The sequence below is a fragment of the Trichosurus vulpecula genome, chromosome 1 (assembly GCF_011100635.1).
Source record: "Trichosurus vulpecula isolate mTriVul1 chromosome 1, mTriVul1.pri, whole genome shotgun sequence".
NCBI classification, from domain to species: domain Eukaryota; kingdom Metazoa; phylum Chordata; class Mammalia; order Diprotodontia; family Phalangeridae; genus Trichosurus; species Trichosurus vulpecula.
In genome coordinates, this window is record NC_050573.1 from 556,234,574 (window position 1) to 556,250,005 (window position 15,432).

Sequence of the window (15,432 nt, forward strand, 5' to 3'; positions counted from 1 at the left end):
ATAAGGGAGACAGGGGAAATTTTATTACCCAGGATGGGGGAAGACAAGGAATTTTATGGTCCAGGATAAGGGGGAAGTTTTATGGTATTTCAAGATAATAGGAAGAGACCTTAGGACAGCTTCAGGTTATAGAATAAACTAGGGGCTTAACAAAGTCAACCCTTAATGTTATTTTTAACTCTTAGGGCACTGTATCCACATCAAGCAGAACCAGAAGAATACTGTACACAGTAACAGCTACATTGTGTGATGACTATCTTTGACAGACTTAGCTCTTCTCAGCAATGCAATTATCTAAGACATCTTCAAAAGACTCATGATGGAAAATGCTATCCACATCAGAAAAAGAACTATGGAGTCTGAATGCAGATCAAAGCATACCATTTGCTCTTTTGGTCCTGGTGTTGGCGCTTACCTGCTCCACCACCCCAAGATCAGGATCTCCCACTGGTTTGCTGAGGTGGGGTTTGCTGAGACCCCTCCCATTCTGTACTGTTCCCCCTCCACCAAAGCGAAAGGGACCTTTCCCATTAATCTCCCAAGCTTCCAGGGCTAAAGGACTGCTGCATTCTGTCTTTCTGCTGGCTCAGCTATTCTAGGGTTTTTCCAGGGGTGATATTTTCTGTGTTTTTAGGGCTCAATAAGGGAGAGTGAGAGTGACTTACTGCTTACTCCGCCATCTTGGCTCCTGGAAGTCAAGCAAGTGGGAAATTTTTAATGGGAAGTTTTATGGAAAAAGCTATTTAAACAAGTTCCTAGATTTAGAGCCAATAGTAGGTGGGACAGTTCACTTTTCCTAAAGAGCAAAACAAAAATCTGTGTCTTGAGTGTATAGAATCTAGTCATAGGACATGGAGCAGGAAATAGGGTTAGACTCTGTGTAGGGAAACTATGAATAGTGTCTTTTTCTAGTGCATGAGAAAAGGAAAGCAGGAACTCTTGGGATCAGAGAAAAAATTGCACAGGTACTAATCTCCTCTTCGATTAACTTGGAAAAGATTGTAGGAATCATTTCCTTTCCCTAAAGTAGTTAAGGCTACCTTAGAGCTAAAGTGCCAGAGGAATTTTGATGCCAAAGAGCCCATAGGTTGGGAACAAATTTTCAATGTGGGCTTTTGATGCTAATCTCAGAATTCAGAGTGAGCATACACACACATGTACCTATGGTTAAAAGTAAACGAATGGAAAGACTGCTCACAGACTAAATAATATTCTATTTATATGTAGTCTTCTAAAATACTAATAACGAGTATAACCTCTGTCCCAAAGTCTATTGGTATGAGATTCTCTATTTATTGGTGTAGAGGAACACCTTGTCCTGCGTGAAGAATGGGGCAGAATTGGAGAGAGTAAAGGTACTTCACTTTATTTAGCCTTCTTTGGTCTTTAGACCTTGTCAAGTGTCAAAGTGCTTCTGGAGCTTCTGACTTCCAGCTTCAAGACAGAAGACGTAAGAGGCTGACTCCATTTTGGCTTGTACTGTAAGGAAAAGACTTTGGGAAGACATGAGAGGAGTGAGCAATCTCCATCATGTCCCTAACCCCAGCTTGTCATTCTAGATACTTTGGAGAACTTCTCTTGGGTAACAGCCAAGACCCTCTACCCTCTCTCTTGGTTGAACTGAGCTGTGTTGCTCCCAATGGGAGAGCACCTTCATTCTATTTGTCTGATACACACACACACACACACACACACACACACACACACGTCCTCTGATTTGTTTTGCTACCGATTTACATAAATGGGTTGCTTTGCTATTCACTATATGTACTAATTGTGGACTTGGTATTTGGTGGGGAGAGAGTCATGCCTTGGATAAAGAGCTTGGGGGTCTTCTTTTTCCCCCCAAATGACAAAGTGATTAGAAGTTAAATTGAACCTGATCATATTACATTAATAAAAGGATTTGTTCTGTGAAGTTTAGATTCAAAGGGCTGTACTTTAGGACCTAGTGGGCCTCGAGGCCTCAGGTTCCTCACGCCTGCCCTAGACTAATAATTAAGGGAGCAGATAGATATAATTCTAGCCCAGTACTCTCTCTCTCTCTCTCTCTCTCTCTCTGAGGAAAGCAGAGTGACCTCCAGCCCCAACCTCCTGGCAGGAATGAAAGTCTCATTTGGAGAAGGGGGGCAGGAGGGGAAGAAGAGGCTAGAGGTGTTTATTTTGCCTCCTTTTGAGCCATACAACTACAATGCCCATGTCACAGCCCAGGGAGACAGCTCCTTGACATACATGGATGGGCTCTCTCTATATGCCAGCTTCTCCCTACACAAGCAAAGAGGATTTCCTTAATTTTGGAAAGATTGTTTTTTTACTTTAACTAGTAAATTCATACTTTTAGGCTTGATTGGCTACTAAAGAACTGGGGCATAGATAATCTTAAACAAATGAAGAAAAGTCCTTAACAGGTTTCAATGTCATCCAGAGTGTATAACACTCTGCAAAGGAAGAGTATATATTGGGAAAATTGTGATACTTGAGTAGCCAGCTATTGCTAGAAAACACCCTGCCCCCAACCCCTAACTACAAACCCCAGTTTTGCATACTAAAGAGTGGACTCAGACCTTTTGGAGTCTAGCAAACATCCCTGGGCTCCGTGACTCCTCCAGGGAATGTCAATAGATAAGGTTATCCCACTTAATGATAACCTGTGAGAATCTGTGATCTGTCAGGGCCTTTGTTCCTGTATCCCCAGACCACCCTGTGACCTGGCATGTAAATTCCCTATATAAACTACCTTTTCACTGTAAAACCTGGCCATTGATTTGTGGTGCGGTACCCCAATGGCCACCGGCTAATAAATTCTCCACTTAAAACTTATACTCTGTGGTGTGTCTCACTCGCTTCTAGTATAACAAAATAAAAGTTTTAGGATAAATATGAAGAATTCAGGGAAAATTGGTGAGATTTATAGAATCTGATATAGAGAATAGCAGGACTACAAACATTATGCACAATGACCACAATGGTGAAACTGAGAACTGAGATTAAGTGCAATAATCAATCTTGTTTCTAAAGGATTGGTAACTAAGTAGTAGATGAACCTATTCAGAATGTTGCAAATGAGGTCATTGTGATGTTTTGCTTAACTGTTTTTCTTTTAACAAAGTAGCATTCTATGCATATTTGTGTAGGAGGATAACTGGGAAGTAAAAGCATAGAAAAAACAAAAGCACCAATAAAACATAAAAGAAACAATACACAAAACTCCCATTAAAATGAAAACTATACTGTAAATTATTAGCCATAGTTATATTTTAAAAACTAATATTTGTGCTACTGTTACCATTAAATCCATGAAAATCCACAAAGCTTTGAGGAAAAAGATATATAAAATAATGAAGTGCATTTTGAGAATGTCAATTTCAATGTCAATTATAACTACTGAATTTTCTAATGGTGCTGGAGTTATCCAGTGATAATCATTTCAGATCATTTGAGCCTCAGAAAGGGCCAAAGCCTGAACTGTGGGAACCAATAGGAGGAATTTTGTTTCCACAGGATTAAAAGTATTCTTCCTCGCTTTGAGTGATGCTAGGATGTAAGTCAGAGGTGACTGGTTCTAATCAGAGCTGTGATCTAGCAGAATCAGGTTTCTGATCAGGTGAAAGGTGAGAAGCTTGTATGCATGCTTAATGAGCTGTTTGAGGTGGGGCATGATGTGGGCATTTCAGGGGGTTGCATCTGGCCGATGGAGAGCAAGGTGAGAGATTTCGAATTGGGAGCCAATAAAAAGGCTCGCATTTGTCTGAACAAGCTGTACTCCATTAAGGGGGCTACCCATCTGTTCGGGATAGAATAAATGTAAAATATAATGAAAGTCTTCCTGGCTTTCCAATGAGTATTGTTTATTCCTAGACTAAGTATGTTCCTCACAATTTGGGGGCTCGTTGCTGGTATTTCTATAGCAGCGGAGATGAGAGAACTCCTTGGGGACAATGGGAGGCACCCCGGCTGGTTTCCAGTGGACCCGCATGCCCACAGGTTGGAGTTTCCCTTCTTCAGACTGCTAAATTCCTGGGACTATTTTTTGGAATCCTTGGGAACTCAGGAAGTAAAGAGATTTGAATGAGAAAAAGTGAAACTGAACAGCTGGAGATTGCATAAATCAGGTCCCTGAGCAATGCGAGGAAAATTCGGGATCTAAATAGCACTTGGTCAAGTTTCCAATTCTAGGTTGATAAGTCAGGTTTGCCTCGAATGGGAAAAGAGCTCTTAAAAGAAAAAGTATTGAGGAGGAAGACGAAATTCCTCCAAGCATTTTATCCAAAAAAATCCCACTGGGATAAATGCTGGCTAACTGGGAAAACAGTAGGTTAACCCAGGATAAAGATAGCCCCCCCCCCCAACCCTTGCCTGCTTTGGCAGTCTCAGGGGAGCAGCTGGATAGCAGAGAGTGAGAGAAAATTTGGCACTTTGTAATATCTAGGAGTTTAGTTGTTATAATACCTTGAGAATTTATGAAAAAGCAATTTCTCTTATAATCTAGATGTTAGGTTAAGAATTGTGAATATATATGTGTGTGTGTGTATATATATATATATATATATATATATATATATATATATATATATATATATATATATATATATACACATATATGGAAGAATGAATAAATTAAGATAAACTTCCAAGCTTTGTCTATATCTATAAGTTCTTATAAACTCTGTGCAAAAAGTTTCTGTGTTGTAGAATTCCTATTGGGCAAATGAGAATCCTTGGAAAAATACAGAGGTATGATTTTCAAGCCTGTATCATCTAAGGAATTATTTATGTATGTTAATATGGAGGTTAATGGACCACATTCACTATATATGTGAGATTCCAGAATATATTTAATTTCTACTGATATATTTAAAAACAAGGGAAGGCTATCTATGTTTTCTAAAATCTTTTGTATAATTTGTTGTAATAACTTGAAATTGAAGTTTATAGTCAAACTCACTGTGAATTTTATGACTCTCTGGGTGGGACCCAGATGTCTGGGAGATATGCTTTTGTAGAGGGTTAAAAGATTAAGAACAGGATGAGGAAGCTGGATGGCAGAAGATAAGGGAGACAGAGGAAGTTTTATGACCCAGGATGGGGGTAGAGACAGGAAGTTCTATGGAAGTTCAGGATGAGAGGAGGAGACTTTATACCTTCAGGTTAGAGCGAACCAGGCGAAATAATGGCCTTACAGTATCCTCCTTTCCTTCCCCCACTTCCCTACCCCACCAACCCTTAGTGTAGTAAGAAGAGAGAGCTTTACCTTTCTCCACCTGGCATAAGGGAAGGAGGGGGGATGGGTAGCAGTTACAATAAGGACCCCCGAGGCTGAGAAGCCTGGAAGTCTTACTGAGAGAACAGCTGAGTCAGAAATCAGCTGACCTCCAAACCTGGCCCTTAAAGTCAACAAAACTGATTTCTAGTGACTGTTTTTTTTTAATTAAATAAAAATTCTCTATTTTTTAAAAGAACATTTTTGTTAACAATTTAATACAGCTCTCAAAAATGCACAGATGGTGGATTTGACTATTCCTTACTGCCATCTTTCATCCCTTGATACTCTAATACATCTCTGATCTCCACAATGTTTTCTTTTCTTTTTTTTTTGCAAATTGATTTTTTTATCATTTAACATTTTTAGTTTTCAACATTGATTTCCACAAGATTCTGAGTTACAAATTTTCTCCCCATTTTTACCCTCCCCCCACCCCAAGACTTGATATGTACTGTGTTAAAAATTGATTACTTAATGTATTTATATATGTAATGGAGCCTGTTATTAATTCCTTAGTGAAATCTCATCCTCCTGATGGGGGGATTAATAATGGATTAATGTAAAGTACAAAAAACTAGGTTCTAATGTGAATCTCTTAAACATGACAATTAGCCACGGTTCCAATTTTGATTTTGCAAGAATGATAAGGATATAAGATTAGGAATGGTAATTTAAAATTGTGCCAAGCACATTTTTGTAGGAGAATGGACAAAAGAAAGTGGGTTCCAACAAGAAGAAGATGCCGAGATGCTGTGCTGGAGAAGGCTGGAACAGGTGCCCAGACCAGAGGACTTCATTAATAATGTTCCCTGCCAGATTGTCCATCTATGGTGATGATGATGACAATGACAGGGTATAGGCCCCCCCTCCTCTCCCTGCACCCAAATTCTCCTTGAATTTTCCAACAAAGTCAAATCTCTGGTATCTATGTATGTATTGCTATAGACAGACAGGTAGAAGCCCTGTCTGCTGATTTGTGTTATTTGCTGTTTATATAATTTCTGTTTGTGTTTTCTCTGAAGTTCAAGGTGCTTTTCCCCCTGAACTAAGTGAATGATACATGTATGTTTAATTAAAGTGAGATTGTAAACCCCTTAAAGTTGCTTTCCTAAGAAAAGCTGACCAAAGAACTTGTGCTAGCAGCCCTTCTGTGTGCTGGTATTATTGGCCTTACACCCACAGCAGCTGTTAGTAACATTGGTGTTAAAAAATGGCAAAATCTGCTTGAAGCACAGACCCATCCCAGTGATCCTTTTAACTGGCTCTTCATTGTGGCCATTATCTAATCTCCCAATTCTCTGTTACCCCCTAACCTAGCCCAGCCTTTCATCGTCTGTTACCTCCAGATTGCCCCCAGCTACTTCCCACCCTTGATCCCAGCTAGACTCCTTTGACCAAGTGGTCCGCATCCCAGATGTTTACCTAGGTGTTCACCCTGTCCTTCTCTGTTACCTCTCAGTCTCCTCAGACTACTTGGCAACTCCTAGATCCTTCCCACAGTCTTTCTGTATATAAGATCCATCTTGCCTCCATTAAGGGGCTCAGATTCCTTAAGAGTCTAGCCGATGGTTCCGATTCAGTCTGGCCAATATTGCAGATTTTTAGAATCACACCCACCCTAAGTGGTGTTCTAATAAACCTTGCCTTTGGCTGAAAGAAGGCTTTGGTTGAAGGACCTTCGTGTCACTATTTCAGGGTCCCATCACCCCTAAACCTCAACAATTATATGGTTATTATTATATTATATGGTTTATGGAATTAATATAAAATTAGGGAATTTTAGTCTAGTTTGCACATCACATCACCATTTCTGAGCAAGTAACTTTATTGGAAACAAGATTTGAAGTACTGCAAAAAATTCCTATGTTAGATCAGCATTAAGATTTCTGGTATCATTACACCAACAGGAATTGGGGGATTAACTATGATTATCTACATGTAGGTTAAATTGATGCCAGTTTTTAGCCTATCAAGGTTGTTCAAACTCAGAAGATAATTGCTGAGTCTTCTAAAAATACCCAGTTTTTACAATAAGGATGTCAAGTGGAAAAATGCATCATTTTGCTCAATGTAGCAAAGCTGAAAAACACAATTCTGCTAAGGAGCACCCTCAACATATTTTTAATCTACTGAATAAAAAAAATCATTCTCAGAAGCGCAAATCAATCAATCAGTAAGTGCTGTTTTAATGCATAGTAAGACTTAGAAATGCCTTACCTTGATTGGGTGTTTGAAGTGTTGGCCATCCTTCAGAACAAGGAACAGGATGGAAGACTTCCTTATAGTCATTCTGAGTAAATAAATAGCTCTTTTCTATGTCAATTTGAGAGGATGGATTTGAACTTGGAACAATTTCTTCAAAGTCATTAATATGAGACACAATGTGTGAAATGCTCTTCCTAAAAAAGATGTTTAGTTATTTAAGCACATTTTGCCTTAATATGCTCCATAAAATGCATGCTTATGGTATATAATTTGATAAAGAAATTTAACTATATAATACTACTACTGTCTTTACAACAAATGATCAAATATTAAAGATAGGAAATGGAAATAATAGGCCAAATAAAGACATCATGTGATATAGGGAATAAAATATTGGGTCAGAAAGACTTGGGTTCAAATCATGTCTTGGACATTTACTACCTGAGTAGCATTATGCAAGTTAATTTATGTCTCTCACCCTTGGTTTCCTTAACTGTACAATGGGGCAATCATACCTGTTGAACTCATCAGATATGGTTATTGTAAGAATCAAATGAAATAATGTAAAATTCTTTGCAAACTTTAAAACACTATACACATATTAGAGTTAATTATTATTGTTTAATTTGAAGGCTTAAAACTTCTTTTTAACTCTAATTCATGGAAAAATCCTACAATGTATAATTTTTTAAAAGTTATTGATATCTTTACCTAAAATAAGAAGGGAAGTAGTTGGATGGGGGGAAAATCTTTTTTTATCAAATTTCTCTGGTAAAGATTTGGTATCCAAGTTATATAAAGGTTATACAGGGTGTTGCTAAAGTCTGGACACATAGGCAAAAATGCATATTTTGAAATATTTGGAATATTAACAGACCTTAGCTCCCTTGACTTCTTTTTCTGGGGTATGCTAAAGGAGAAGCCGTACTCAATGAAAATCACAGATGCAACACGCTTGATTGAACTCATAAAGAGTGAATGTGCTAAAACTGACGGCAATGTGGAGTTATTGCATTGAGTTCATGTGAATCTTGCAAAGCGCATCAACCTTTGCATCACAAATGATGGAAATCATTTTGAAGATGTTATTTGTTAATATTCCAATTAAATAAAATGTTGCTGAAAATTTCATTCATTTCATTTCTTGAAAATATGCATTTTTGCCTATGTGTTCAAACTTTAGGAACACCCTGTGTGTGTGAATGTGTATATGTGTGCGTGTGTGTGTGCATGTATATTATATATGTGTATATATGTATATATATATGTGTGTGTATAAACAAAAATAACGGTCAAAAGGATATTAAAAATCATATATCATTGCTTTTATTACTATATCAAGGCATATGTATTTAAGTAAAGATATAGCTTATCTTCAAAGTTCATACAAAAAACCCAATAAAACTGTTAGTATGATTTTATGTAAGGTGACAGTTAATTATTAGCCAATTTAGTATGTTTTCTAATAAATCTCTTTTTCCTTTTTAGAAGTATAGCTTATTAAATAGAGCATCAAACTTAGAATGAGCAGTACTAGCTTGGATCCTATTTGGAGAAAGAATGCTTCAAATCACTGATAATAAGATAAATGCAAAAATTGAAACAATCCTGAGGTTTTACCTCACCTTCTGAAAATTGGCAAAAATGACAAAAGATGAGCTAATCAATGTTGGAGGAGTTGAGGAAGGATAGGTACACAGAGGTGTGAATTAGTACAGTCATTTTGGAAAGCAATTTTGAATTATTAAAATAAAGTAAGTTAATTGTCTATACCCTTTGACTCAGAGGTTCCATTACTAGGTTTATACCTGAGGAGGCCACTGAGAAGAAGAAAGTCCTTATATACACTAAAATACTGATAGCAGCACTTTTTGTTATAGCAAAGAATTGTAAATAAAGTAGATGTTCATCAACTGGGGAAAGGTTAAACAAACAGTGGTATATGGATATAATGGAATATCACTATGCTGTAAGAAGTGATGAATATGACAGATAGAGAGAAACATTGAAACATCTACTTGAGCTGATGAAGAATGAAGAAAGCAGAGCCAAGAAAACAACATATACCATGACTACAACCATGTAAGAACAAGTGTATCTTGGAAGAATAGATATGGATTTTTCACTCTTTTTTTAGTTGTTTGAGTCTTCTTGTACAAAATGAATAATATGATTAATGCTTTGCATGATTGCATGTGTATAACCTATATCGGATTGCTCACCATCTCAGGGAGGGCAGAGGGCAGGGAGAGAAGAAGGGATAGAATCTGGAGCTCAAAAATAAAAAAAAAAGCTTAAAAATTGTTTTGTCATGTAACTAGGGAAAAATAAAATATCAAAAAGAAAAGAAAGAAGAGATATGAACAGACATCTCCATGCCACCCCTTTCCAAAGGTGGGAGGTCCACAAGTGTTGTACATTGCACTTTCATTTCCCAAATATATCTGTTCCCCACCTCTCTTAACCAAGGATTAATTCTTCAAAACAAAGACTTTTTTAGGAAGAAAGAGAAAAAAAAACAGTTCAGCAAAACTAACACATCAAAGAGTCTGATGGTATATTCAATTAGAATATATAATTAAGGGGATCCTTAATAAACATCTAGAAAAGAAAGTTGAAAACAAAGAGCATAATTTCATCAAGAAGAGACTATGGATCTCCTGACCTCACCAAGTCACCCGGACACTTCTACCCTAGAAGACTCATCCATCTAAATAAGGACAGAAAATGAAAAGACAGAGGCAGCCACGTATTCATGGCCAACTAGGTGGGAGACAGGACAATCACCTTTCAGTCAGTTAGCATTTACCAAGTACCTACTATGTGCCAGGCACTATATAGGAGATACAAAGAAAAGCAAAGGCTCTTAAGGAGCTCATAGTTAAATGGGGGAAACAAGTTGCAAAGAACTAGGTACAAACAAGATATGTATAGGATACATTGCAGGTAACTAACATTAGGGAAGAGAGAATTCAAAGCAGCCCTCTCAATTCAAAATCAAAGGGAAAATATAAGTGGGTTTTCTCTTTCGTATGCACATCAAGGTTTGCCTCAGCACCCCGAGACACCAAGTCTTCTAGTTCCCTAGTCAATCAGAACGTTCCTTGTCATCATCACAGGGTATAAGATCCTCAGTCATGAATGGCATGAAATTGGCTCCCTACAAATTTCTGTGGTTGTTTGGTCTGGAAACAAGGAAGGAATATCTATATGTATTCCAAGGACTGGTCCCACACAGGCCATTCTAACTTTAAAAAAATTTTTAATACTATTTTATTTTTCCCCCAGTTACATGTAAAGACAATTTTTAGCATTCATTTTTATAAGATTTTGAATTCCAAATTTTTCTCCCTCCTGCCCTATCTTCTTCTCTTCCTAAAATGGTATGAATTTGATACAGGTTATATACGTGAAATTATATAAAACATATTTCCATATTAGTCACAGTTGTAAAAGAAAAAACAGACCAAAAGGAAAAAAAAAACCATGAAAAAAAACAAAGTGAAAAAAGTATGCTTCGTTCTGCATTCAGAGTCCATCAGTTCTTTATCTGGATATAGATAAGGCAGAATGGAGATTACTAGGGCAAATACTGTAGAGTAGATACTGTCGGAGAAGGTTCACTGTACTAGGTGTCTGTTACAATAATATAGTGTTTTGCTTTCCTTTTCCGGTTGGTATGGGAGCAGCGGCAAGCAAGCGTGACTCTGGGCCAGCCCCTGCTCTTGGGCCGAGCCTAGATGTTGGTAACTATGAATTGTATTGGGTCTGTCTGTTATTTGTAATTTGTTTGTATTTTGCTTTTGAGGTTTGTGGGGTACTGGCTTGTTTTCCCCCGAACTAAATGAATGTTTTGAATCTCAGGGTGCTGGTTTTTTCCCCTGAAGTAAGTCAATGAATCTGTATTTGGTCAGTCTCTTGATGCTTGTCTGTATGCTCCCCTGAACTAACTGAATGCTGGCGTTTTCCCCTGAACTAAATGAATGTTGCCTGTATGCTAACTAAATGCTGGATTAAAGTAAGCTGGTCAACCCCTTCACCGTGCTTTCCTTGTTTAAGCAGATAAAAAGAACCTGTGCTTTTCCCAGCAGCCTCCTAGGTCCCGGCATCAGGGGAGGGATCTTAACGCCCCCATCGAAGCTGCTAGCTGGGTTGTTAAAACATATGGCGTAGTCTTGGTCAGGATCTGGCTTTAACAAGAGAGCATGGTGTTTTGGGGTGCTGGGTTGGTTGAATGTTTCCCTGTTTTTGGACTGCTCTTTGTACTTGAGGTGGCTATGGTTCTGTGGAGCCTCAGGAGCAACGAAAACAGGCGGGTACTTTGGAGCCTTAGGAGCAAGGAAGGCCTGAGGTTTCCCAGGGGCCCAGAGCAGGAGATAATCCCTTCCCCCCAGGCTTAAGCTGATAAACCTGGCCCCGGAGGACTGTGCTGAAAGGGCCAATGTCCTGAGATTATATTGTACATGGAATTTTGAAACAGGAGCAAAAGGGTCTTGCTGCATTGATAGGATAAAGTTGGGAGCTAAGGTATGGGTAAAACGGAAGCCAGATGAAGTCATACTCGGAGGGAAGGTGGCCTCATGTGATTAACAGAGGAAAGCTTGTACATCTGGGGAAAGGCTGGGAGGACAATTCTAGTCTCCATCTAGGGTGGGTTCCTCTTGGCTTCCTCAGTGTGTTCTTTTTGAAAAGAAACATTTCCCACCTGAGTTTGGCTTCTGATATTGGATCTTTGCATAACTGAAATCTCAACCAAACTGGAGATGATTTTACTTGAAGGATAATAGCCCATACTTGCCTACTTTTTTTTTTGTTCTTTGAGATGATTTTACTTGAAGGATAATAGCCCATACTTGCCTACTTTTTTTTTTGTTCTTTGAGATGATTTTATTTAAAGGATAATAGCCCATACTTGCCTACTCTTTTTGTTCTTTGTTTTGGTTAACTTTGTTGCTAGTTCTGTCTCCTTTAGGCTTAAGTACCCTGCACTTTCCGGTGACTGCCTAAGCATGTAGCGTTCTTGGAATTCCTGCCAGCTGGCTGAAAGAACTGACCTCTGTAATGGGACTCTTTGGGGCAGGCACAGCTCTACGTCCAATTTCAGCATGAAGAAGCTATGGAAAATGAGACCTTCACCCCTTACCCCAAGATTTTGATATTTGTAATTTGTTTATATTTTGGTTTTGAGGTTCGGGGTGCTGGTTTGTTTTCCCCTGAACTAAATGAATGTTGTCTGTATGGTAACTGAATGCTGGATTAAAGTAAGCTGGTCAACCCCTTCAAAAAAAATAATATAGTGTTTTAAGATTTGCAAAACACTTCACAAATATTTTCTCACTTTATCTTCCCAACAGCCCAGTGAAGTAATTGCTATTATTTCTCATCATTTTACAGCTGAGGAAACTGAGAGAGAAGTTAAATGACTTGCCTGGGGTCACATAACTAGTAAGCGCCTGAGACTGGATTTGAAATCAGGTCTTCTTGCCTCTGGGTCCAATGATCTATCCATTGCACTACCTGAAAGCTACTTTTTAAATTCAATCTGAAGTAGAAAAGAATCGCTTCTTTCCCCTAGAAATGACTATAATGTAAGGGTAGAAGCCTGATAAATAAAATATATTCATCCCAAACCTCAGGACATTGACAATTAATCAAAACAGAACGGATAGATCAGTAGTAAGAATCCAAAGGAGAAAAAAAAATAAAAAAAATTAAAAAAAAAAGAATCCAAAGGAGTCAGTTCTGCTTAAGTCCCTTTACTGATGAAGTAACACAAGTCCAATTTCCTTCCTAACCTACAAGAGAAAAAAGAAGAAGAAACAGAAAAGAAAGAAAAAACAATTAAAAATCACATGGAGAAGATATTTCACTACAAGACATATACCCCACAGAGTTCAAAGACAGAAAGAAGGGCCTATGTGACAGCAAAAGACAAGAAACAATGTTGGCACTGATTAGGAAATGGTTAAACAAATTGTAATACATGAATGTAATATATTGAGCTGTTACAAACAACAAATACGAGAAATTCAGAAAAGCATGAGATAATGCATATGAACTGATGCAGCAAAGTAAGTAGAACTAAGAAAATAATCTGTCAATTGAACATAAGCTCCCTAAAGGCAAAGATTATCTCACTTTTGGAGCCATCTCTAAGGCCTAATAGCACATGACATAATGCACAAGATTATGGGCTGAATATATTTAATGGCTACAGCAATATAAATGGAAAGCAGAATAAAATGAAAATGAATACTGTGCCATTAATATAACCAAACTTGGTCCTCAGAGAAATGATAAAATATCTCTCCCTCTTTTCACTAGAAAGTGGGGCAAGTATGGTTGTGGAAATGTTACATATCAGATTCAGGGGATATATCAGTTGGTTTTGCTGAATTGGTTTTTTCCTTAATAGGCTTGCTGATTAGGGGAGGAGAGTATATTCATAAATGAATGCTATACAAAAACCAAAAAGGCATCAATAAAACTCTTTCAAAAAGAAAAAAAAGGAAAAGAATCAACTAGAGATGGGGGAGAAAACTAGCACTAAAAACATCATTTTTATATATCATAAACATAAGGATTGAATTCGTTAATCTGTAAGATTCCTTCAAGTTCTAAATCTTATGTGAACAAAGGTGCTAATATTACTTATGTAGGACCAAGTACTAAGTCAATAGTACAAATGGCATTTGAGGGATTTCTGCAACTTGGTTTTAAGAGTACAAATTATCTTTTTGAGATATTTTTCAACAGGTAATCAGTGGATTCTTTCAATTTCTATTTTACCCTCTGGTTCTAGAATATCAGGGCAGTTTTCTTTGATAATTTCTTGAAAGATGATGTCAAGGCTCTTTTTTTGATCATGGCTTTCAGGTAGTCCAATAATTTTTAAATTATTTCTCCAGGATCTATTCTCCAGGTCAGTGGTTTTTCCAATGAGATATTTCACATTGTCTTCCATTTTTTCATTCTTTTGGTTCTGTTTTATAATTTCTTGATTTGTCATAAAGTCACTAGCTTCCACTTGCTTCATTCTAATTTTTAAGGCATTATTTTCTTCAGTGGTCTTTTGGGCCTCCTTTTCCATTTGGCTAATTCTGCCTTTTAAGGCATTCTTCTCCTCATCGGCTTTTTTGGAGCTCTTTTGCCATTTGGGTTAGTCTATTTTTTAAGGTGTTATTTTCTTCAGTATTTTTTGGGGGGTCTCCTTTAGCAAGCTGTTGACTTGTTTTTCATGATTTTCTTACATCACTCTCACTTCTCTTCCCAATTTTTCTTCTACTTCTCTTACTTGATTTTCTAAATCCTTTTTGAGCTCTTCCATGGCCTGAGACTAATTCATATTTTTCTTGGAGGCTTCTGATGTAGGATCTTTGACTTTGTTTACTTCTTCTGGCTGTATGTTTTGATCTTGTCATCAAAGTAAGATTCTATAGTCTGAGTCCTTTTACACTGCCAGCTCATTTACCCAGCCAATTACTTGACTTTTGAGCTCTTTGTCAGGGTACCACTGCTTCCAGAGTGGAAAGTGCTTTGTCCCAAGCTTTAGGGGGTTTGAGCTATTGTTTTCAGAGCTATTTCTATTCTGAGGTGGTATGATTCTCCTCTCCTGGCCTGTGCTCTGGTCTGTGAGTTCAAGCACTCCTTTCTGCTGTGTAACTAACCAGGAGGACTCCCTCTCCACAACTACTATAAGCTCTGCCACCCCAGTGCTCCTCCTCCCCCAAGGACCACCAACCGGGAGTGCGACCCAGCTCCAAGCAGGGCAAAGCAAGAGAACCTTGCCGCACTCCTGCCCTAATCAGCCCCTTGATTCCCCCCACTGTCTGTGGGCCTGGAGCTCTGGAAGCAGCTGCCGCCACCCCTGGGGCTAGGGCCAGACCACACCCCTCTCTCACCCAGGTCCAACAGTTTTCCCACTGACCTGCTATGTTGTCTTTGGCGTTTGAGAAGAGTACTAA

The 15,432-nt window shown here is 38.1% G+C and overlaps 1 protein-coding gene across 1 annotated transcript in view; it reads right to left on the bottom strand.

Annotated features, from left to right (window-relative positions):
* The window catches only part of SHOC1 (shortage in chiasmata 1), a 93,006-nt gene extending 80,979 nt beyond the window's left edge, over positions 1-12,027 (bottom strand). The window contains exons 1-2 of the mRNA XM_036749339.1: positions 11,789-12,027; positions 7,481-7,662 (exon numbers count right to left, since the gene is read on the bottom strand). Of these exons, the coding sequence (XP_036605234.1) occupies positions 7,481-7,662; positions 11,789-12,027 (421 nt within the window). The remainder of the gene's footprint in view (positions 1-7,480; positions 7,663-11,788) is intronic.
* Between the last annotated feature and the right edge of the window lie 3,405 nt (positions 12,028-15,432).